The following is a 24802-nucleotide window of genomic DNA, read 5'->3' as shown; positions in this document are numbered from 1 at the left end:
CAATGGCAAGTGAAGCTAGCTACATCGCAGTGAAGACAGGCAGTTTCAAATCCTGCAGTAGACCCAGATCACATTCATGAACTTAAACTGTGCCTGAGAAAACTCCAGAACTCTAGAATTCCAGAAGTGCAGCTGAGAATGGGTGAGTTCAACAAACAGTGCAGTGGAGTCAACTTTGGTCCACTCAAATATTAAAGGTTAAGCTAATTTCTTTCATCTTTTGAGTTGAAAATCAGAACAGAAATATGTTTAAAAACATTCAAGTAATTCCACCAAAAGGGACAACACAGTAAACAGAACAGACCATCAAACTATCTTCAAGTGTTATAAGAAAACTAGACAGATCAATTACAGTATTAGAAATACATTATGTCCCATTTTAACCTTAAAGGAATAGCTCATCAAAAATGCTAATGTGGCTATTAATAAACAAGCTATTAGTGCTCTTTAGCATTATGCTAAATAGATAATTAGCATACTGCTAATGAGCTCATACTCATTCATACTGAATTTCATCATCCCCAATTCACTTTAAACTAATTTAACATCTTTGGGTGCATTATTCCTTTAATAACTGGTCCTCTAATATGATTTTATGAATTTGAAAGAGACAGAATAATTTGGAAATGTTAACAACTGCTATCCTGAAATGGCAGATAGAGATGAAGAGTAAAATATTGCCTTTGCATTTCTTTTATATTCATTATTATTGTCTGCATGGGGCACGGAGATAAGGTCATGTACGCTATCTGTACTGACTTAACTCTCGTGTAAAAAATGTCCTCTCATGCTGGTTTGGGATCTGTGCCTGCAACCCGTAATTTCTTATTATAAAACAATCCATTGGGTGAACGTAACCATATTCTTGGGTCCTTATGTCCTGTGTCTCCTGCTGTCAACATCAATATACTGAGGCCAAAACTGCCCAAAACCACAGTTCAATTAATCTCACTACAACACAAACAAAACGCCCCTGAGGCCCAAAACCTCAGGTTTCCAGCCACAGTAACACCCTTGGTTATTTTCCTGGTAACCCTTGGTATTACTCTGATTTGTACCCATGGTATTGCCCTTGGTCCACATCAGTCATAATGTGCCGGGAAGGCAGAAAGTCCCACAGGGATCAGAGCTCTGGTCCACATGCCTCTACCTCAGCCTGGACGAGAAGCACCGCATGTACTCAGTCATCCAGCAGTCATCCACCACCGCGACCTCCGCCCGCCGCAACTTCTCCAGGTCTGCCGACCTAGCCCTCCGACGGTCCGAAGTCCTGCCGCGATTTTTTTCAGAGTCCCGTCGGGTCTGGGCACTGACCTCAGGCTGGTGGATCTACATGGTCAATTAAAACCAGTCGGACACAACAACATGAGGAGTGACCACTTTTCTGTATAGATACAATTATTTCCTTTTACATGCTGAATGAGTTATGTCAAGATCCAAAAATCAACAGATTCCCTGTCATTATTGAACCCTCCCAGTATTTTAAGCCAAATTGGCCAATTGACCTTAAGCCAAATTGGCCAGTTTTAGTCAAATTTTACTGAAGAAGTAAACTGTTCCTCTCACTGTGCGCTGACATGGGGCGAGTTCTTTGCTTTTCATTTCAAGGTCTTGTTGTGTGTTATCTTGCACGTATTCTGGGGCCCTCTGACCTGGGACCAGAACAAGCGACTCAGACACTGGAACTGAGGGACCTTTCTGAACCAATCAGAAGAGTGAAGGGTGCGCTACAGTTCAACCAGAGAGACACCTTTGCATGGCGCTACCTCATACCAATTAGATGGATGGAGCTGATTTCTTCATACCAATTAAATGGATGGATCTGCCCTGTGACACCCAACACTACCTGTGCTCAGGCTGAATTATTCAGCCTTGTTTATGCCACTCGAGCTGTGATATCCAGTATCTCTGCTCCCCTAAAGTTGACAGTCACGAAAAGAAAGGCTAGTAGGGACAGGTGAGCAGGTGAGCAGGTTAGCGTTATCCAGCTCCAGTCGTGGAGGGTTAGTCTAGGCACTCTGCTCACACACATTTGACTGAATTCATCAGTGTATACAGACTGTGTCGTGCTGAATCCAGTCCTACTCCTGCACGCTCCTGTACCAGATACCTGCTACATCATTCCTAACTAAGAATGCAATCACAATTTCTTTTTCTACCACTATTAAAGTGAGAGTGAGCATTTCGGGAGCGAGTTCAGGTCGGGTTCAGGACGAGTTTGGATCAGTTTAGTGTCCAGGCACTCACCTCTGCGGCAGAGACTGAGGTTCTCATGCTGGTCCGCTTCCGTTCCCGCAGGCCCATGTTTCTCTCGGTCCACTCGTGCCGGACGAGCGGACGTCTGCTCTCGCGGCGGGGGCCACCCTCTTTAGCGCCACCTGGTGGCTGGCTCCTGGTGTGGCTCTGGGTCCTCAGTGCGGAGCCGGAGGAGTCGTCGGTGTCGGGCTCGTGCTGGCGCTGGTTCGTTTCTGAGCGAGTGGGTCTGTTCTTCGGGCCCCGCCGCCCAACAAGCTCCAAGGACCCGTTATTAATCATGTGCTGGTGATCATTTTCTGAGATTTTAAACAAAAAGGTATATAAGATGTAATTAATGACCTTAGATGACCTTAGATAGTGTTCGTTTGTGATCAGGTCAGAGTAATTGGGTTCTAAGTCTGTCTTGGAAACACATTAATCCTAAAGCAGTAGAGACAGTGGTATAAATCAGTCAACCCGTAAACCCTTCTATAAGTTGTTTTTTTTCATGCAACTAATTACCGTAAATACAAAAGGCACACTGCCTGAGTGGTAACGTTTAACCGCCTAGGTAAGCTGGTAGCGGTGACTTACCTGTTGGACGTGAATTCTCCACTGCGGAAGCATCTGTGTGCACCTCCCCGTTCACCTGCGTTTCCCAAGAGTCGTGCACGTCTACTGTTTCGCACTTCGACTCGGAGGAAGACGTGTGCGGTTTTGAACCCGACGATTCTACTGCAATTCTCAGCCTGGGGCTGGATGTGCTGCTCGAATTGGTACCACTCTCCCAACCATCCCCAAACAGCGGTCTGTGCGTCTGCTCCATCAGCCGTCGTGACAGTCTGTATTTTAGCGAGTCCTCGTAACATTTCGAGAACGTCTCCCATTTCGGATCCCGAAACTTCTTCATGTATTCCGTCCGGATCTTCTTCGCCGCGCCGGTATTGCTCGTCATTTGGCCCGGTTTATACCTGACATATAAAAGGTGAAGACAGCTCTACATGAAACGCAGACTGGCTCAAACACGACGCGATCAAGGCGGCAAGCGTGCGCGCACATAGTCTCCTGTTGGCAGCCAGATTCCTGGGAATTCTGAGAGGTTTAGAAGGAATACGCGACCGTCAGACAGCCTGACAGCTGCTTTCCTCTCAAGTACGGCTCAAGAGGCCGTGAACGACTAAATGAGCGATTGAACGTTATCTTGCTGTTCCGGTTTCTCTGCAGCGTAGGCTGGCACATTAGACCCACATTATTTATTTATATACCTTACATAATACATAAACCGGTGCTTCCACAGTGACAATGTATACGCTTCCATATATAAATAGCCACGTAGAAAATCAAATGTTTTTTTAACGATTTGGGTATATACAACAATTATTTTAACATTTTCTCATACATTAACAAGGCTCTGGTTTCCCGTTTTTGCAGTGCGTTTCGCGAGCGCCGAGCAAAAGCATTCCCAGCTTAATCTGTTTACGTTTGCCGCCGCCACCCGCACTGAGTAGGTACACAGCCTACTACAGCCAGGCATACTATTAGACCTTAAATCTTACCGCTCTGGCGTCTTTCAACCCCAAGATAAGAAATGAATGAAGGCAGGTCGTCTGGCACCTACTCCTCACATTTTCACAAATTTTCACAACAGCAGGGAATTGTGCGCAGTTGTTTGTTTGGGTTTTTTTGTTGTTTTTTTGTTTTGCTACACGACCTGGTGCGTATTTCCCATCAGCTGATGTCGCGCTCTTGGTGCCTACGCGGGGCGCGTGCGCGAGCGGTACGAACCCGGGACGGTTCAGCGCTTACGTCACGTTCCGTGCCGTTTGCATCGCACCGCTTCGCTGGTCCCAGTTATCAGTGCACAGCGCAGCCAGTCAGACTAACGAGGTCTCGTTACATCCAGTGTGTTACTCAGACAGCCTTCGTACTGATGCGGCCTCTGGCGACCCAGCTCGGGCTGTAAACGGGCTGAGTGAGGTGTTCCCTGGTAACATTCGACCAGGGGACGTATATTTCTAATAAATATCAGTCTCTCCAAGAACTCCTTTCAAACTGTTCAATTACAGTGGATAATTACTGGATGATTGACATTACTGTAGAATGGAATAATTAGTTTATTGGAATAATTGATGGTTGAATTAGCACAGGCAGTTCTGAAATGCTCTTACATCATGCAGGCGACTTTCCAGGAGCAGGCAGGGGAGAGTCGTAGACAGACTCCAGACAGCATGGCCTGTCAGCTTGTTTATAGCGGCCTACGTGAAGACAAAACAGCCTTGGGTCGTTTACAGCTGAATGTCATTGTGGGGTTATTCAACTGTAAATAATCTGAGCGGCGCTGTAGGCTAATTGCCACTAAGTGTTCTTGATCGTCTTAAAGACCCATGGAAGCTAATTTTCTTTCTAATTAAAAATAATCTTGCTCTCCCGGTCATTTGAATATCGTACCAGAGCACAGTAAATTATTCATTTATTTCAGACGAATTACTCCCCTTCCGGTGTGTAATGTGTCGTCCTTGTGTTGTGTAAAGCTTGTTATTCTCAACAGGCAGAAAGCTGATGCACCGTCCCACACGCGTTTGCTTTCTTACTCTCTTCAGATCTGTGTAAGCAGCAAACACTTTAGCCCGCGTAGCTACAGCAGGGGAGACCTGGGCATGGATGTAACAGCACTTTCACCAGTAAGAGATGACCTAGCAATGATGTGATCAATTTCATGTATGACCACTTCTTTCCACCATGCTACTACAGCTGACAGGTTGGGGATCGGTGCAACACCTAAATCTGCTTCAGATGAGGTGAGGCAGGGAAAGACAATAAGATCCATCACCAAGGAATATGAAAAAACCTTGGAGAACAAGGATCAAGCCAGCTGCCCAGAGTGACCTATCACAACAGTCCTCAAGTATTCAAGATGCATGAGGAGGATGTGTTTGCTGCTTACTGGCCTGGGGTAGCAGGTTTGTATTTTTGGACTTACTCCAAATGAGGCAGGCCTACTGACCATCTGACAGGTGTAGATTAGTGCATCAGATCTAATTGGTTTGTAGTGTATGTATCAGTTCTTTTATATGTGTGTTGTGTTGGTATGTACAGGGGAACTGTCTGTGAATAAACGTAGCATGGTTTCTGAACACTTGTGTCGGGATTATATGATGAAGTAAGTAAGTAACTATCTTTATGTGTATGTGTTCAGGGGATACTACTACATGTTGCAGTGTTGGCATATATACAATAAACTCATTTAGATGCATATTTTGAGGTGTGGGCTCACTCTTATAGCTACAACACACCCCCAGTTGTGTTAGTAAGACCAGGCTGTAACAAATTTTGGCATCAATTAATAAATTCTGTGATGTAATTGGTGAAGGTAGAAGTGACACAGTGGTCACTAAATGCCATAATTGTAAATGAGACTATTTTAAGTAAGGGTACTATGTATAAACATTTGAGAGCTCTAACATTTACGTGACACTTTTTTGCCAAAGTAGCTTACATTTGGGTCTGAGTACAACTTGTACAACTGAGGGTCTTGCTCAGGGGCCCAACACTGGCAACTTGGGAGTGGTGGGGCTTAAACTGGCAACCTTCCAATTGCAAGTTGAGCACTTTAACCACTGAGCTACCATTGCACACAAGCACGCTGTGAGTTAACCCTTACCTTACCATCCCCAGCCCCCCTTTAATCTGGATGGTTCTTCTAAGGACATATGCACAGATGTGCTGTCACATATCCGTTGTAATGTTTGTACACATGGATCATTGTACGGACTCTCTTGAAGTAGCAAATTCTATGCAGATGTAAATTTCGCTTTACAGATTAGTCTCACGAAGATCCGGACAATCCAGTTATAAAACAGGTATTACATATGGCTACACTCACATTATCAACAAAAAATAGGCAGCATTCTTTTGCAGTGAAGTCTATGCAATGTTTTATCATTCAATATTTGTGTCCATAAGCCTCTAGTTTATTTCTCACCTCAAGAGGTTTGATTAGTGTAGCAGGCATTAACAGCGGGCTGTCAATTAACCATGATCATTAGAATATTAGGACTACACCCAGAATGTTCTTTGCTCATTAGAATATTAGGACCACGCCCAGAATGCTCTTTGTTAAAACTGATGAGTCAGTTCAGTTGCTTTTGATCAGAGTTTAATAATATTTCTGTTGTGTTTTTTAATGTGAAAAATGTCTGATTTTTTATAGCATTGCAGTCTGGATTAGCATCATGCTAACATTTGAATTCTTTATAAATGTGTTCCCTTGGTATTTGATGTGTCATTAGCTAACCAAAGTAAAAGAGTTTCTTTTTTGACAAGAACAACCATGTTTAAAAATAGATTTTCGATTTTTTATTTTGTTTGTTGATAGTTGGGCCAGAAAAAGCATAGACGGAGGTAGGACAAGGCTCGAGACATACGGATGTAAGATACAATCGTCCAGTTCTCTTTTAAGACAAGAGGCAAGCTTTGCGTCAAGGAAAGGTAGATTTGATCACGCGAGTCTTTTCGTGGCCCATCGAACACACCTGATGTTAGTTTCACCAGTGGGTACACTTAACTCACTCTAGCTAATGAATATGGTCTTTGTTGACATTGGCTGCTGTTCACGTTTTCTGGTCGAACTTTGCAAACGTAGCCTGTTCTTATGCCTAGATGATCATTGGTTCCAGAGTCCATATTTTGGTGGTACTCTGTAAGAGTAACATTTGTGGTGGTTCTTCATAAGAAAAGAATGTTAACGGTTGTCAATAAATAATTTCCATACGAGGTGGGATGTGACTGCTTATTTGTGTTTCTCACACTCTTCGATGTTGGTGTTTTCTCTCCGTATTGTGTAAACTGCATTTTTGTTGTCGCGTAACAACAATCGCTAGAGAGAAGTGTTGTTACAAAATAACAGGTTTTTGAAAAACAATTGTCCCCACGACACCACGATTAGCGGTGCGCCCGCGCCAAAAATCCAGAGCGATGTACAGGACCGAGGTGGCGGCTCGAGTGCTTAGAAGCACTTGCGGTGGACGATGCTGGGGCCTGCCTCGTCGTACTCCTGCTTGGTGATCCACATCTGCTGGAAGGTGGACAGGGAAGCCAAGATGGAGCCACCGATCCAGACGGAGTACTTACGCTCAGGGGGAGCGATGATCTGGAGAGAAAATAGGGGAGAAAAGGGGCCCAAAGTGACTCTTCGTGCGTAAATAACACGTCACACCCATCTCTTTCAGTCTACGCGTTTGGTCATAACGGGCTGTGCAGTGCTGTTCAAGTGATGATTATACCGCAAAACCTCACTAACAAGCTTGAGTTTGAAGATAAAAATGATGTAAGGCCACACAAAGAGTGAATTGCGCTGTTGATACCTTGATCTTCATCGTGCTGGGGGCCAGGGCAGTGATCTCCTTCTGCATACGGTCAGCGATACCGGGGTACATGGTGGTACCGCCAGATAGGACGTTGTTGGCGTACAGGTCCTTCCTAATGTCAATGTCGCATTTCATGATGCTGTTGTAAGCGGTCTCGTGGATGCCGGCGGACTCCATACCTGCGCGTATGAACATGCGGAGGGAACTTAGAAAACCCCTGAGCACCCTTACAAGGTTGGGGGAAAAAAAGAAGCATATTTAAATAAAGTCTCGCATGTTTCATTCCGTACGCACCAATGAAGGAAGGCTGGAAGAGGGTTTCTGGGCAGCGGAAACGCTCGTTGCCAATGGTGATGACCTGACCGTCGGGAAGCTCGTAGCTCTTCTCGAGGGAAGAAGAGGAGGCGGCGGTGGCCATCTCGTTCTCGAAGTCCAGGGCGACATAGCAGAGCTTCTCTTTGATGTCACGCACGATCTCACGCTCAGCTATGGGGAATGAGACATGATTGAAGTTACCGGTCTCGTTCACACGCGCCAATAACTTGTCTGAAGTACGTGTGTGGACACGCACCTGTGGTCACGAAAGAGTAGCCACGCTCGGTAAGGATCTTCATGAGGTAGTCGGTCAGATCGCGACCAGCCAGATCCAAACGCATGATGGCGTGGGGCAGAGCATAACCCTCATAGATGGGGACGTTATGGGTGACACCATCACCGGAGTCCAGCACAATACCTGCACGAGGTTCACAAAAACGGTCAATTCACGTGTCCACACAATTACGCACACAGGTGTATGCACCTCGGGACGTCTCAACAGTTAGGCTACTTGTTGAGCACTAAATACATAACAGACCCATTTTATATGTGTATATTTGTTTGTGATATTGTTATCATTAACTCAGAATTTTCCGTCTGATCTCAAGTCAGTGGTTTGCGTGTTACGCATGTGTTTACGCACATACAGCGCGCGGAGATGGTACGGTCGTTCTTACCGGTGGTACGGCCGGAGGCGTACAGGGACAGCACGGCCTGGATGGCCACGTACATGGCGGGCACGTTGAAGGTCTCGAACATGATCTGGGTCATCTTCTCACGGTTGGCTTTGGGGTTCAGAGGGGCCTCGGTGAGCAGGGTAGGGTGCTCCTCGGGGGCCACGCGCAGCTCGTTGTAGAAGGTGTGGTGCCAGATCTTCTCCATGTCGTCCCAGTTAGTGATGATGCCGTGCTCGATGGGGTACTTCAGGGTCAGGATGCCTCTCTTGCTCTGGGCCTCGTCACCGACGTAAGAGTCCTTCTGACCCATACCCACCATGACACCCTGGGGAAGAAATAGCGCACGCTTTAATTGGGTCCCGAACTCGCACGTTTTTATTTTTACGTAATTTACGCGAAGAATGCCTAGTTTTATAACTGGCAGATCAGTCGATGAAGCTGACAAGGGAGGACGGTTACGGAACATCATTATGGCCACTCGCGGGACTAAACTCATAAAAGTGATGAACTAATACCTGATGACGTGGGCGGCCAACGATGGACGGGAACACAGCTCTGGGAGCGTCATCGCCGGCGAAGCCAGCCTTGACCAGGCCGGAACCGTTGTCACACACCAAGGCGGTAGTCTCCTCGTCATCACACATCTTGATGGATTCTAGGAATAGACGCACGTGGTGAGGAAATGCGTCTCTCTCTCTCTCTCTCTCTCTCTCTCTCTCTCTCTCTCTCTCTCTCTCTCTCTCTCTCTCTCTCTCTCTCTCTCTCTCTCTCTCTCTCGACACAGGGAACCACTGGTTCTGGTCTTAACACTAGGAATGCTGTGTTATTAATCTACTATATTGTGATATATAACTAAGAGACAAAACTAGATGAAGACCCAACAATAAAAAAATAAGTTCAATGATCGTAACTAAGAAATCGAAAATTAAATTATCGATGTAAATTATAGCCCATACTAGGACAATCCCATGGCCGCGTGCGCACGCTACTTTATATTTTACATTCCAGTACGATTCTTGGTGTCTCATAAATCAGACCGTTGACTCAGCTGTCAGATACGCAGTGAGGAGTCTATAATCACTTCTTTAGAACCTGTATTTCTTCATTACTGTCTCGTTACCTTTTGAAAGTAAATTGCACATGCCAGCGTCAGTAGTATTATATTAAGGAAGTCCAGGGCTATATCTGAGCAGCTGTTACGTTACTTTATGGACTTCCAGTTAGATGCCCATTCCTCTCATATGACAAACGAGTGGCAGGGTTTCCTAGACAAAACTCACATTTCATTTACACCGAATTATTTGCGAAGAACCAAACCCTTCTCAAGTCTCTCAGCGTCTAATCCTTTCTGCTCATAACGAGACATAATCCCCGGTCAAGAACTGCGCTCCTTGAAACGGCTTCCCACAGGCACAAATCAATGCATCCGCTCCTCGCCAAGTCTTGAGAGCTCCGTTAGGCGCGCGCGCCCGGGTCTGCCCGGTCTTACCTGTGGCAGGTTCTGCTCAGAAGAAGCTCGGCGCGCTGAATTCAACCGCTGCTGGTTCCAGCTACGGAGCGACACCGACCATGGCCTGCCTTATATACCCGCCGTCTCCGCGGACCATTAGGAATGTCCATGTATTCCACGCGAATTTTTTTCCCGGCCCTCATCCATATTTGGATCTTGGAGGCAGCACGGAGGCCAAGCGCCGTGGCGCGGAGTGCGCGGGACGGCCCATATATGGCGCTCGGGACCCCTGCCCGAGGGGAGGTCGTCGGATCCGTGTATGGCGCGCGAGGGGTTGTAACCCCCGTCGCGCTCGAGTCGCCGCCCGCGCCCACACGCGCCTGCCCTGTGAACGGAGCGCGGCGGGGCTGGCTAAGTACGGGCATGGCGGAGGTACCCAGCCGGTCCAGAAGCAGCAATGATTTACCGACAACGGATCACACAAGAAAAAAACCAAAACACTATTAAACCAACATATCGCGAGCCGTTGGAAGAATGATTTGATCAGTTATTGATAAAGTATAATGTTTGTTCGTCTAATGAACGGTGATCGGTCATCTCTCAGGCTGGCTCATCCTCTATCAAAGAGGTCCGTTACCAAAAGCCCAATGATTATACAAGGAATGTTAATCGATACTTAAATTAATAATTAGACAAGATATTTAGCGTTATTTAGGAGGTGGAAGGTTCATTCGTTGCAAGGCCGTGCCAACCCCAGCTTCCGCCTGTCTCGGAGTAAGCTCCGTTTCCAAAAACGGGTAAGCGAGTCCAAAACGGGTGCGGGTGTTTGTGTGTGGATGAAGGTATGCTAAACGGGGCGGAACCGAGCAACCTTTCATTGAAGCGGAGCTATGAAACCTCACTCCCGTAACTGCAGCAACTGCAAAGTGACTCTGTGAACTAAATGCACACGAGTCCTGTGGGATTTCTGAGCAAATGGAATCCCAGCTGCAGATGTACCTCGTGCGCCTGTATTGATCCTTTGTGCGCGATATTTCACACGCAATATGTCAAGGTCACGTGGTTCTATGGGCAACGGGACAATACTAACATCAAAGTGATAAGTGCCATTCAGAAGCACTATGGTCGACGCGTTAGGACGCCAGCGGCTCCAGCCCCATATAGGGTGACAGCAAGAGCCCCATTAAGCTCCAGTGATTCAGTGGAGGTGCCCGCTTTAAGCCCCCCACCCCCCGCTCTATTTTAGGAGACGCGGAGTAGGACAGACAGCACTCTGAAGACATCTGCCACCCTACAGCCACGAAGAAACAAACAGCTGCTGCTTTCAGGCGCGCACGCACGCACACACACGCACGCACACACACACACACACACACACACACACAATTAAGTAAGGAAAAAAAGGCACATGGACAGGTTGAAAGTTACATTCTTGACTCAGTTGTCTAAATCGGATTCTTTCAGCGTTAAAGGAGTTAATTGGTAAAGTGTGTGTGAGCAATCCCTGTTCACCCTTGATTTGCATGAACTTCTTGGTTATTTTTTGGACTCAAACAAGCACATCACAAGGAAAGCAGACAGCAGTGTTGAGAAATACACTATGTATTTAAAACAAACCAAAAATATACCACAACACGATCATGTTTTTCCTTACAAAATAGTAGAAAAAGCTAGAGGACGGTTATATGTCAATGGGGGCGTGGTTTGGTGGTATGAGCGACCCAGGTCAGATCTGAGACTGGAGGTAGTGTTCGTAGTTAGCTCTGAGGAGGAACTCGAAGAAGGGTTTGGATTTGAGAAACTCCAGCTCCTCCATCTGCAGAAGGTCCTTCACATCAGGCAGGTAGGTCTGCAGAGGAACACCTGGGGTGGGACAGACAGATGGGGGGGGGGGTTATATTAAATTTGAGGATATATGAGGCTTATATAAAAAGCTGGCGGTAACTACCCCCCTCCCCCTTTGGCTTCAGCAAAAGTACACATTTGTTTCTTTTCATCCCATTATTGTAATATCCCATTACTTTTGAGTGAATGCTTCTGCTACTTCCTGTTAAAGTTCGTGTGAACACTCATTAATAAACTTGTGTGGACGTTACTGAGGGTGTTTATCGGCAGTGTGTGTTACTGCTAGACCTCAGAACAGGTTAAAAACCCCACACTATGATGGCGGTCACGACCTTCCTGGATGAGCTTCTCCAGGACCCTGATGAAGATACTGTCCTTGGCCGCCTCCAGGGGGTCGTCACTGCCATCCGAAGCTGACCAGCTGTAGAATCAATAAGTCAAGAAACCAAAAGGTGAGCGACGGCCCCAGCTGTGTGTGTGTGTGTGTGTGTGTGTGTGGGTGGGTGTGTTGTTGACTCAGGAGCAGGTGCAGGTCGTGCAAGGCAGAGAGAGAGAGAGAGAGAGAGAGAGAGGGGGATCTTACTTCTCCCTCCAGTCTTTCTTCAAAGCTTGGCTGAAGATCTCACACTTCAACGCCTCGATGTCCACCGCATCTTCCTGCTGACGCAGCAGTGTAGGAATCACGCGTGCCCGCAAACAAAACCCCCCCACACACATAATGATGTGCTCCCAGAACTGTAGTTACCTCATCTATGTACTCCAGCAGGTCCAGGGCTTTCTTGAAGTCATACTCATTGGCCCCTCGGTTATCATCACATATATACAGCTACCAAACACACACACACACAGACAGTGTAAAATTTGTAATTGAGTATTTGGGTGTACATGAGTGGGAAGACACATTGTAGTAGATTATTATCAGTAGTATGCAAGAATGGTTTTCTAAGTTCTGCACTGTGTGTGTGCGTGCACGTGCGTTTTCTCACAATAAAAAAAAGATTATAAGGAGCACAGCGTGTGTGTGTGTTCTTACATGTATGAGGTTATGAGCACTCAGTACAGGCAAGGTGTCTGGATTCTGCTGTTTCTCCTCCAGAAGCTGTTTAGGCAGAGTCTCCTGATGTAGCAGGAAACGTTCCTGTTCCACAATATCTAAAACAAACAACCAACCAGACAAACAAAAACAACCAAACTCAGGAAGGACACCATGTAAACCAAACACTGGGAATAGAATGTTATGTATCTGTGCAGTTAAACCCAACCCCACCACAATCCCACCCGTACCCCTGTGCAGTTCACCATACAGGACACCCCCCCGGGACAGTTTGCCCCACTTGAATGAATGACAATGAATACCCAAAAGGCCAAGCTCATGAAGAACCTGCCACCCCACTGCATATATGACAGGTTAACGCCCCCGCACGGCCCCAGAGCCGGCATGACGCCCGCGTGTGCTGCAGTTGCCGTGTGCCCAACTGACCGCGGAGCTGTTTTTTCTGCACGGGCTCGGGTGTGTCGGACGCCAGCACCGTCAGCTTGCTCAGCGCCAGCAGGGTCTTCTTCTTCACAAAGTACCGAGTCTCCATGTTGGCCTGGTTGTACAGCGTGTGGTGCGCCTGTAGGGGGCACCAGAGGAGATCAGGCACATCCAGTGGACTTCTAACGAGATGAACATTACATCCTACCACACACACGCGCTACACTGAGTAATAATATCAGAGTATAGTGTACATGTATGTGGTGTAGGCAGCTCAGGTGTGTGTGTTTATGTATACTTGTTTATCTGTGTATTTTTTATTATATATATATATATAAAAATGTATATGTGTATGTATGTGTGTGTGTGTGTGTGTGTGTGTGTGTTTATGCACACACCCAGTTCACACTCTGAAGGTCCTGGATATGGAAAATCCAGCTCAGGGGTGTGTGTGTGTGTGCGCATCTCACACTCTGGAGGTCCTGGATGTGGATGTGATGAAGCCAGCTCAGGTGTTCGTGGGCCTGCAGGAAGCTGGCCAGCTGCTGGTGCTGTGTGATTGGCTGAGACAGCAGCTTCCCTCGCTTCCCCTTCTCCATGTACCAGCGGAACAGGAAGTCGGCAAAGTTCTACAGGAAGTGCAAAGCATGCCTTACTTACACCTTTTTGGTTGTGCGCATAAATCCACTGGCACAATCAGAAGATAGTCCTCTTGTGGATTTTGCTCCAACTGGCCGGATATAATAAGCTCAAAACATCCGGCAGAGTTAACACACATTCATTGCAGGACTTTTACTTCGAAATCGAACTCTGCACGGTCTTCCCAGACTTACAGCTGAAATCACCATGTGAAGACAAGCAAAAGATGGGAAGGTTTGTGACGTGTGTGGAACATGACTACCATTTCCATAACACGAGTGTTCAGCAACAGATAAAAACAGCATACCACTAAGTGAAGTATGACGGTCAGTGTGTCCCGGCCTCGAGACTCATTTTAATTTACCTGGCCAGTGTGAGTCAGGTGTGGTGTGCTGGTCTTACCCCGTCAGTGTGAGTCAGGTGTGGTGTGCTGGTCTTACCCCGTCAGTGTGAGTCAGGTGTGGTGTGCTGGTCTTACCCCGTCAGTGTGAGTCAGGTGTGGTGTGCTGGTCTTACCCAGTCAGTGTGAGTCAGGTGTGGTGTGCTGGTCTTACCCAGTCAGTGTGAGTCAGGTGTGGTGTGCTGGTCTTACCCAGTCAGTGTGAGTCAGGTGTGGTGTGCTGGTCTTACCCAGTCAGTGTGAGACAGGTGTGGTGTGCTGGTCTTACCCAGTCAGTGTGAGACAGGTGTGGTGTGCTGGTCTTACCCAGTCAGTGTGAGACAGGTGTGGTGTGCTGGTCTTACCTGGTCAGCGAACTTGGTCATGTAGTGCTGCAGGCGACTCTGGTTCTCCGTTTGTTCACACAACTGCACCAGGATGTCAAAGTCACAGTACTTCTCAGCCAGGGCTGCAACCCACTGATACTGGCCCAACTCCACTACACACACACACACATATACGCACGCACACGCACACGCACACAAACAAACACACACACAAACAAACACACACACACACAAACACACACACACACACACAGTGTGACCATCACAAAATAAAACCAAACAGTATAAGCTGAGACCGTGTGTCCAGAACCCCGTGCTCATGACACGCTGCCCCAGCATAGTGCTGTGGTGAGGCAGTGACTCACGGAGAGGCGTGAGGAGCTCAGAGCGGCGCTGCGTGTACTCCATCTCCAGGGCGTCGTAGCGCTCCTGTTGCCCCGGGCGACGCAGCGAGGTGAGCTGGGCCACGTAGCCGCCAAGCAGCGAGTCCAGCAGCGCTACCAGCTGCTCGTTGATGGTGTTGCGGAGGGACGAGTCAGCGTGAGGGTACACCACGCGCAGGATCGCCTCGTGTTGCCTGGCGATGACCGTGCGGACTCCGCCCACTCCACCCGAGGCTACAGAAGAGAGAATGGGGGACTCATCAGGGAAGTTAATAAATAATTAATCTGTTCATACCATATTGTTCATAATTTTCACTCACACAGAACACTGTATATACACAATGGAAGACTTACAACATTAATGTACAGTCTGTCTTCCAACAGTTAGAACTTGTGTGCAAAAAATTAAGAACAATATGGTATAATGAACCGATGACTTATTTGTTACTTCCCTGTGTGTGTGCACGCGCTGTACCTGTCCATGGTATATACTCTGGCTCTGGGGCCGTGTTCAGGGTGTGTGTGTGTGTGTGTGGTACCTGTCCATGGTATATATTCTGGCTCTGGGGCCGTGTTCAGGGTGTGTGTGTGTGTGTGTGTGTGTGTGTGTGTGTGTGTGTGTGTGGTACCTGTCCATGGTATATACTCTGGCTCTGGGGCCGTGTTCAGGGTGTGTGTGTGTGTGTGTGTGTGTGTGTGTGTGTGTGTGTGTGGTACCTGTCCATGGTATATACTCTGGCTCTGGGGCCGTGTTCAGGGTGTGTGTGTGTGTGTGTGTGTGTGTGGTACCTGTCCATGGTATATACTCTGGCTCTGGGGCCGTGTTCAGGGTGTGTGTGTGTGTGTGTGTGTGTGTGTGTGTGGTACCTGTCCATGGTATATACTCTGGCTCTGGGGCCGTGTTCAGGGTGTGTGTGTGTGTGTGTGGTACCTGTCCATGGTATATACTCTGGCTCTGGGGCCATGTTCAGGGTGTGTGTGTGTGTGGTACCTGTCCATGGTATATACTCTGGCTCTGGGGCCGTGTTCGAGGTGTGTGTGTGTGTGAATGCGTGTGCGGGTGGTACCTGTCCATGGTATATACTCTGGCTCTGGGGCCATGTTCAGGGTGTGTGTGTGTGTGGTACCTGTCCATGGTATATACTCTGGCTCTGGGGCCATGTTCAGGGTGTGTGTGTGTGTGTGTGTGTGTGTGTGGTACCTGTCCATGGTATATACTCTGGCTCTGGGGCCATGTTCAGGGTGTGTGTGTGTGTGTGTGTGTGTGTGTGGTACCTGTCCATGGTATATACTCTGGCTCTGGGGCCATGTTCAGGGTGTGTGTGTGTGTGTGTGTGTGTGTGTGTGTGTGTGTGTGTGTGTGTGTGTGTGTGTGGTACCTGTCCATGGTATATACTCTGGCTCTGGGGCCATGTTCAGGGTGTGTGTGTGTGTGTGTGGTATCTGTCCATGGTATATACTCTGGCTCTGGGGCCATGTTCAGGGTGTGTGTGTGTGTGTGTGTGTGTGTGGTACCTGTCCATGGTATATACTCTGGCTCTGGGGCCATGTTCAGGGTGTGTGTGTGTGTGTGTGGTACCTGTCCATGGTATATACTCTGGCTCTGGGGCCATGTTCAGGGTGTGTGTGTGTGTGTGTGTGTGGTACCTGTCCATGGTATATACTCTGGCTCTGGGGCCATGTTCAGGGTGTGTGTGTGCGTGTGTGTGTGTGTGGTACCTGTCCATGGTATATACTCTGGCTCTGGGGCCATGTTCAGGGTGTGTGTGTGTGTGTGTGTGGTACCTGTCCATGGTATATACTCTGGCTCTGGGGCCATGTTCAGGGTGTGTGTGTGTGTGGTACCTGTCCATGGTATATACTCTGGCTCTGGGGCCATGTTCAGGGTATGTGTGTGTGTGTGTGTGTGTGTGTGTGGTACCTGTCCATGGTATATACTCTGGCTCTGGGGCCATGTTCAGGGTGTGTGTGTGTGTGTGTGTGTGTGGTACCTGTCCATGGTATATACTCTGGCTCTGGGGCCATGTTCAGGGTGTGTGTGTGTGTGTGTGTGTGTGTGTGTGTGTGTGTGTGTGTGTGGTACCTGTCCATGGTAAATACTCTGGCTCTGGGGCCATGTTCAGGCTGTGTGTGTGTGTGTGGTACCTGTCCATGGTATATACTCTGGCTCTGGGGCCATGTTCAGGGTGTGTGTGTGTGTGTGTGTGTGTGTGTGGTACCTGTCCATGGTATATACTCTGGCTCTGGGGCCATGTTCAGGGTGTGTGTGTGTGTGTGTTACCTGTCCATGGTATATACTCTGGCTCTGGGGCCGTGTTCGAGGTGTGTGTGTGTGTGTGTGTGTGTGTGTGTGTGTACCTGTCCATGGTATATACTCTGGCTCTGGGGCCGTGTTCGAGGTGTGTGTGTGTGTGTGTGTGTGTGTGTGTGGTACCTGTCCATGGTATATACTCTGGCTCTGGGGCCATGTTCAGGGTGTGTGTGTGTGTGTGTGGTACCTGTCCATGGTATATACTCTGGCTCTGGGGCCATGTTCAGGGTGTGTGTGTGTGTGTGTGGTACCTGTCCATGGTATATACTCTGGCTCTGGGGCCATGTTCAGGGTGTGTGTGTGTGTGGTACCTGTCCATGGTATATACTCTGGCTCTGGGGCCATGTTCAGGGTGTGTGTGTGTGTGTGGTACCTGTCCATGGTATATACTCTGGCTCTGGGGCCATGTTCAGGGTGTGTACCTGTCCATGGTATATACTCTGGCTCTGGGGCCGTGTTCGAGGTGGGTGTGTGTGTGTGTGTGTGGTACCTGTCCATGGTATATACTCTGGCTCTGGGGCCGTGTTCGAGGTGGGTGTGTGCGTGTGTGTGTGTGTGTGTGTGTGGTACCTGTCCATGGTATATACTCTGGCTCTGGGGCCGTGTTCGAGGTGGGTGTGTGTGTGTGTGTGTGTGTGTGTGTGTGTGTGTGTGTGTGTGTGGTACCTGTCCATGGTATATACTCTGGCTCTGGGGCCGTGTTCGAGGTGTGTGTGTGTGTGTGTGTGGTACCTGTCCATGGTATATACTCTGGCTCTGGGGCCGTGTTCGAGGTGTGTGTGTGTGTGTGTGTGTGTGTGTGTGTGGTACCTGTCCATGGTATATACTCTGGCTCTGGGGCCGTGTTCGAGGTGTGTGTGTGTGTGTGTGTGTGTGTGTGTGTGTGTGTGTGTGTGTGGTACCTGTCCATGGTATATACTCTGGCTCTGGGGCCATGTTCAGGGTGTGTGTGTGTGTGTGTGTGTGGTACCTGTCCATGGTATATACTCTGGCTCTGGGGCCATGTTCAGGGTGTGTGTGTGTGTGTGTGTGTGTGTGTGTGTGTGTGTGTGTGTGTACCTGTCCATGGTATATACTCTGGCTCTGGGGCCGTGTTCGAGGTGGGTGTGTGTGTGTGTGTGTGTGTGTGTGTGTGTGGTACCTGTCCATGGTATATACTCTGGCTCTGGGGCCGTGTTCGAGGTGTGTGTGTGTGTGTGTGTGTGTGGTACCTGTCCATGGTATATACTCTGGCTTTGGGGACGTGTTCAGGGTGTGTGTGTGTGGTACCTGTCCATGGTATATACTCTGGCTCTGGGGACGTGTTCAGGGTGTGTGTGTGTGGTACCTGTCCATGGTATATACTCTGGCTCTGGGGACGTGTTCAGGGTGTGTGTGTGTGGTACCTGTCCATGGTATATACTCTGGCTCTGGGGACGTGTTCAGGGTGTGTGTGTGTGAGGGTGTGTGTGGTACCTGTCCATGGTATATACTCTGGCTCTGGGGCCGTGTTCAGGGTGTGTGTGTGTGTGTGTGTGTGTGTGTGTGTGTGTGTGAGAGAGAGAGTGTGTGTGTGTGGTACCTGTCCATGGTATATACTCTGGCTCTGGGGCCGTGTTCTCTGCTGCTCTGTAAAGGGAGGCTTTGGTTTCTCTGTACTGCACAGCTGTTTGCAACATGTCCTGTAAACACAACCAGATGCCCTTCACCCAAACGCTGAATACACGCTAACGGAGAGCAATCTGCAAGTTGGCAAACCACAGTGAGCACAACCCTACTGATTATACAGTGTTAGCAGTGTTACATTAGCGTTGCTTACTATGTTGGGTGTAATGAACTAATCCGAATACATCTGTAGGCCATGCAGCAGATGTGGTTATGTATGAGGGGGTGGGGCCTGAGGGACTGGGGGCGGTGCTAAAACGAGCAACGGTTGGAAGGAATGGCTCGGGACGGGCGCGCCACACCTTGATGATGTTGTTGACGTTGATCACGACCTCGGCCCACTTCTCTGAGCCTGGCGGACTCTCCTTCAGCCACGCCTCCTCCTCATCCAGGAGGCACTCGAAGATCGAAGAGATCTGGGACACCTGCACATGCAGAGACAGCTACGCGTGAGGGAATGTTACAGCCAAGTCCAACCACCTCCTCTTCATTACAAAAGCAGCCAATTACAGCAAATGCATCCATTAGCATATAAATGAGGTTATGCTAATGTGCGGACTAACGTGTGGCTAATTCTAGATCACGCTCTAGCGCTTTCAGCAGCTTCAAGGCCGGGAAGACTCCAAGACAAGAAGCCGTTTGCTTGCTACCTCTCTGAAGAAGACGTCGGCGGGCGTGAGGCTGGCAGGCACGGGTGTGCCGCTGTTCCTCAGTGCGGCCAAGATGGCGCCGTTGAGCAGCTCCGCGCGTTTGCCATGGTGGTTCTTCAGCACGACGGCCGCCGCCAGCTTCTCGGCGTGCTCGCACAGCAGCAGCCGCGTCGCCATGGGCGACGACCGCACCGTCACCGACGACAGCCGGTCTAGGAGCCCGGTCTGAGGGGCCGAAGAGATGGGGGGGGGGAGGAGGAGAGAGAGAGAGAGAGAGAGAGAGAGAGAGAGAGTTCAGTTTCCAGTCTAGCACAGGCCGTGATTAACTGTGCCGCCTGTGTTAAACGGGGGCGGAGGTCCCAGGACTCACGTCACGGGCCTCTAGACACAGCGGTAGGTTAAGCACTGGCAGAAGTGACAAGGAGAGGGAGCTGAGCACTCACCTGCAGCAGGAAGTCCATGAAGCAGTGGTGCGCCTTCATCTTGTCCTCCAGCTGGTGCAGCAGGATCAGGGAGGTCAGAGCAAGGCCCGCGCTCTCTGGTGGTCCAGGGAAATTCGCCTGTTATTGCGCTCAACTCCCCCTCTCTGTCCCTCTCCCTCTTGTTTTCACTCACCATCGGGCACAGACTCTGCCCACCGGGGGTCAGACGCAGGGTAATCGTCCACCAGGTCAAGGTCAATCAGGGTCACCACGGTGTCCAGCTCTCCTTCGGCACCCGCTTCTCCCCCGTCGTTGGGGAACAGCTCGTTCGTCATGGTCTGAGCAGAAATCAGGTCGTGTCTACAGGCAGAAGGCGCGAGAGACCGTCATGAATAAGGCTCAGAACGTCCATGAAGAAACACACTACAGCCAATTGCGAGCGCACGCATACGCACGTGTGTGTGCACGTGCACGAGAGGTGCTCACCGACAGAACTGAAGGAAGGCTTGTTTCAGCAGCTTGGTCTTGTCCTCTGGTGCTACTGTGTCTGTTTTGGGAGGTGTCTCCAATGGCGTCCCCTACGAAGACACAACCACGTGGATTACCTTGAAACTTCAATCTTCTAATCCCATCTCTCTCTCTCAAGCCCAGGTTCAAGGCTGAATTTAAATCTTCTCCTAGTCAAATCATAGTCCTCACCTCTGGTCCAGGTCCAGCCACTGAGGTACAGAGGGACTCCTCCATGGTCTCCGGCAAGATGGAGGCACTGTCCCTTGCTACCACGGCAACCAGGCCATTGTTCTGGGAGAAGAACACGGGCAGGTTTGCGCACACACCGGCACCACGAATACGGTCTCCTACACACACACACACGTTCAGGGGAAAAAAAACAACACCAGAAAAGTATAAAATGTAAACACTCCACAAGACCAAAGTCTAATAGGAGTGATAAGGCAATTTCTGAGCTGAAAAACTTAGTGTGTGTGTGTGTGGCTATACTTCTTTCTGCCTGAAATTATCGTAGTTTGTATACCACCTTCTTTGCAATGCACTGAAATAAAGTTACATTGTGAAACATCAAAAACTCTTCAAATTGTTCATAAGGCACGTGAGCATGTACTGCATGTGGCCCATAAGACTGTTACCAGGCAAATTGAGCATGTGTGTGGCCCATAAGACTGTTAGTGGGCAACGTGAGCATGGGTGTGGACCATAAGACTGTTACCGGGCGACGTGAGCGTGGGTGTGGACCATAAGACTGTTACCGGGCGACGTGAGCGTGGGTGTGGACCGTAAGACTGTTACCGGGCGAAGTGAAGGTCAGCTTCTCCTCGGGCAGCCCACCCCGGCCGGTCCCCGTGGTGCATGCGAACACCAGCTCCTCATTATACAGGTACGCAGCAGGGCTGGTTGCTTGTGGCAGCACCAAACGTGTCTTATGTAGCTCCTCCTCGCTCTGGGTGCGGGAGAAATAAAGCCGAATCTATTCACATGCCGTTTCATGTCTGACAAAGTGAATCAAAACTCCAGATCACTATGAGCACCATATACTTGCTATTTTCTTTCTTTTTTTTTTTTTTTTTTACAAACGTGTACAGGGACATATTAGCTTGTCATAAGATAACTGCTCCTAGTCCTAAATGCAGAACTTAGCACAGCCTTGAAGTGTGGTTTATGAACCTAAATATTACAGCTTAATCCCAGAGTGATGGGTTATGTCAGATCAGGACAGTGAGTCGGCTCAGTTACCTGAAAGGGTGGGTTGTATTTGGTGACCTCCACTGAGAGCTCGTCTGTGGCAGGTGCCACAGTGTCTGGAAACGTGACGAGGCAGAAGTAGGCCAGACACGGAGTGTCTGCTGGGTGCCACGCTGCAGCCAACACCACCAAACCCGCACTGAGGAAACCAAACACCACAATAACGATCAACCCTGAATCAGCACTGAGGAAAATAAGTATTGAACACGAGATCATCAAAAAAGCACATCAGTACCTCAGGCCCACAATAAAGTGGAAAAAATATAAACAATATTATATAAATATAATAAACGTAGGCCAAGAAACTCAAGCTAAGGCGCTTAATCTTGACTGACAGCTTAGCAAAGCAGTTCTCATTTATCAGAAGTAGCTGACGTTCATCGGTATAAGACACGTGGTAACTGCTACACACCGGCTGAGCTGCATGTCCAGGTAGGCCACGCTCACGCCTCCCTTCATCTCAGCATAGTTGGTCTCCGAGCCCTGGAACACACACAACAACAACTTCAGGATCTGGAACCCATCATATACAGTTCAGAGCTCTAACTTCACACACTCCTCATAGGGGAGGTGGAAACTAACCACAACACCAATACACAGTTTAGGAGACAATCGGATGCGTTTAAAAACTTGGACTACTATAACATAAAACAAAAGGCCACGACGCATAGTAGCAACAGTGCGAGAGGACAGAAGCGAGACAAGCAGGCGGCTCCAGGCGGTGGCTTTTACCCAGATGGCATCCGCAATGCTGTCAGCAAGGAGTGGGCACGCCATGCTCCAGCTCAGGACCTGAACCTCCGTGTGCTCCATGACCTCCCACTTCCACAGACCACAGGTACTGAGGGTGTAGAGATAACCGGCATGTGGCGCCCACAGAACACTGTGCACCTGAGAGAGAGAGAACACAATAAAAAGACACAAAGAATCTACAGCAAACCCACAGCCACCATGCCCAGCTATACTCGCCCTCGGGCCAAAGTAATGAGGCTAGCGGAGGTTTACCGAGGTGTCGGGCGGGGGACCGCGGATGCCAAACAGGCTGGAGACACGTCGGCCCAGGCCCGACAGCATGCCCTGACCCTGCTGCACAGGCCTCTGGGAGATCCTTCCGGAACCATCCGCAAACACCCGCAACAGATGGCCACGGTAAGAGGACACGACGAAACTGCCTCCCTGGGGCAGGAGAGACGGAGAGAAAGAGAGGGAGAGAGCGAGAGATGGGAAAGAGAAGTGCTTATGACATTAGACCAAGTTACCATGCGTTACCATGGTTACACAGATGATTGTCAGACAGTGGACTCACCCTGACTGCAGTAACATGGTTACACAGATGTCCTCCAAGGTCTACGGGCATCTCTGTGTACACCCCCTCGTGGGACAGACTGGGCCAGAATCGCGCCAAACCCTCCGGAGACACCGCCAACACACACACCGCCTGCCATAGTCAGACAGGGAAATAGTGGCCATTAAGAGACACAATTATCGAAGCACAGGCAGATTATAAAGTTTTGGTCTGTCTTACCATGAAGTTTCAGAATTCTCCACGAAAAAAAAAAAAAATCCACAGAAAGTTTAACAGAACCAAAGGACAGTGGATATGTACTTATTAGGAACCCATTGAACTGTGCTGGAAGTGCGCAGCTACTAGGTCTCGTGGTTGAAACACCGGCCATTTTCAACAGAAATCCTGGACTTGACTCTACCTGCACAGAGGCCGACTGCAGTGGGCCAGAGGAACTAATGTAGACCAGGTCGGCAGTGTAGGTGCATTCACTGGGGGCCAACTGGAGATCCTTACATACAGACAGCTGGTGGGGTCCAGGAAGTTGGGGGAGAGAGAAAGTAATGGAGGCAAAAACAACAGGCAGGAGAATTGAAACCAAATTAAAGTTGTGTTAACATTAAAAAATATATATATGTCCTCTTAGATTAAGTGCGTAAGCATATCTCTTTGTCAAAGTGCTTGTAGATGACGTGGGTGTGTGCACAGTAACAAGTGCTTGTTCACCTTGGCGACGGGAGTCTGACAGATCTTCCAAATGATGAGCCTCTCTCCACACACCAGCCAGGCCCAGCCACACTCCTCGATCTTCACAGAGATCTGGTCATCCACTACACACACACACACACACACACACACTTATCCATCTCCGTATTTTATCTGTAGGCACCAAAGCGCGCGTACTACGAGGACAATCGCAAAAAAAAACAAAAAACAAAAACAAAACACGCGCCACCTTCCGCCGTCGCGAGGGCCTCCATCACCCTCACGGGCAGAGTCGACCCGAACGTCTGGACGTCGAAATGGACCGAGTCCACCGTCGCAAAGCTCTGGACCCGCGACGGAGTCCCTCTGCTGCTGCAAGAGAGAGAGCAGGCGACGTCAACACACAACGGCTGGACATAACCGCCAAGTGACGGACGCAGGCGCGTGCGCGCGGTACCCACCCCGCGGGCACGGAAGCCCGGCGCGGGGAAAACGGCGCCGACGGCGTGCCAAGACTCTTCCTGCCCGCGGCCCTGGCCGCCTGCCGGCGCCCGGTGCCCGGGGTGCCTCGCGGCGAAAACATTGCGCGCTGCCGGTTAACCGGGTGTCTGAAAAGCCAAAACGCGGGGACCAACCGCCCCGCTTGCTAACGACTGTCCCCTTTTTTGCGCGCACGGTGAAGTGAGTCGCGGACAAAGCACGTCACTCGTAGGCGTGGCGTTTCACTACACGTGAACAGTGTAGTTTAATAAGACACGGAGGCGTTGGAGGTTTACAAACTTTGAAGTTCAAAGATGACTTTGAGTGGGGGATCACCATTGAATGTCAAACTCTTCCTCGTCCCTACTGTGAAAATATATTTTTTACAGGTCTCTTTTTCTTTGACAACATTGTACTGCGCTGTGTAAATAATC

The 24802-nt window shown here is 49.2% G+C and overlaps 3 protein-coding genes across 8 annotated transcripts in view; all 3 read right to left on the bottom strand.

Moving 5' to 3' along the window:
- Positions 1–3977, bottom strand: part of ccsapa (centriole, cilia and spindle-associated protein a) — a 4031-nt gene extending 54 nt beyond the window's left edge. The window contains exons 1-4 of the mRNA XM_027013720.2: positions 3792–3977; positions 2830–3206; positions 2248–2552; positions 1–1329 (exon numbers count right to left, since the gene is read on the bottom strand). The exon at positions 1–1329 is cut by the window's left edge and continues 54 nt beyond it. Coding sequence (XP_026869521.2) covers positions 1147–1329; positions 2248–2552; positions 2830–3190 — 849 coding nt within the window. The 5' untranslated portion in view covers positions 3191–3206; positions 3792–3977 and the 3' untranslated portion in view covers positions 1–1146. The remainder of the gene's footprint in view (positions 1330–2247; positions 2553–2829; positions 3207–3791) is intronic.
- Positions 3978–6568: 2591 nt separating this feature from the next.
- Positions 6569–10193, bottom strand: acta1a (actin alpha 1, skeletal muscle a). Its single transcript, XM_027013719.2, has 7 exons — positions 10083–10193; positions 9109–9248; positions 8594–8918; positions 8173–8334; positions 7896–8087; positions 7599–7780; positions 6569–7384 (listed from the first exon to the last, which is right to left on the bottom strand). Exons 2-7 carry the CDS (start codon positions 9235–9237, stop codon positions 7241–7243), a joined length of 1134 nt encoding a protein of 377 aa, XP_026869520.1. The 5' UTR covers positions 9238–9248; positions 10083–10193; the 3' UTR covers positions 6569–7240.
- A 1436-nt stretch (positions 10194–11629) lies between these two features.
- On the bottom strand, positions 11630–24563 carry nup133 (nucleoporin 133). 6 transcript variants are annotated; one of them, XM_035535088.1, is made up of 26 exons: positions 24350–24563; positions 24139–24260; positions 23910–24013; positions 23605–23709; positions 23205–23336; positions 22904–23074; positions 22631–22789; positions 22311–22381; positions 21890–22037; positions 21446–21596; positions 20840–20997; positions 20627–20718; positions 20334–20500; positions 20162–20256; positions 19719–19943; positions 19371–19493; positions 18986–19085; positions 15096–15347; positions 14749–14882; positions 13764–13994; positions 13369–13504; positions 12922–13040; positions 12634–12714; positions 12472–12548; positions 12221–12309; positions 11630–11906 (listed from the first exon to the last, which is right to left on the bottom strand). In XM_035535088.1, exons 1-26 carry the CDS (start codon positions 24469–24471, stop codon positions 11770–11772), a joined length of 3501 nt encoding a protein of 1166 aa, XP_035390981.1. In that variant the 5' UTR covers positions 24472–24563; the 3' UTR covers positions 11630–11769. The 6 variants fall into 6 exon arrangements, with proteins under 6 accessions (XP_035390981.1, XP_035390983.1, XP_026869517.2 ...); XM_035535090.1 differs by having other exon boundaries at positions 12472–12545; XM_027013716.2 differs by having other exon boundaries at positions 13836–13994.
- Positions 24564–24802: the final 239 nt, after the last annotated feature.

This window comes from Electrophorus electricus, chromosome 16, assembly GCF_013358815.1.
Source record: "Electrophorus electricus isolate fEleEle1 chromosome 16, fEleEle1.pri, whole genome shotgun sequence".
Taxonomy (NCBI): domain Eukaryota; kingdom Metazoa; phylum Chordata; class Actinopteri; order Gymnotiformes; family Gymnotidae; genus Electrophorus; species Electrophorus electricus.
The sequence above is the reverse complement of the archived record's forward strand: the minus strand, read 5'-3'. Positions and strand labels throughout refer to the sequence as shown.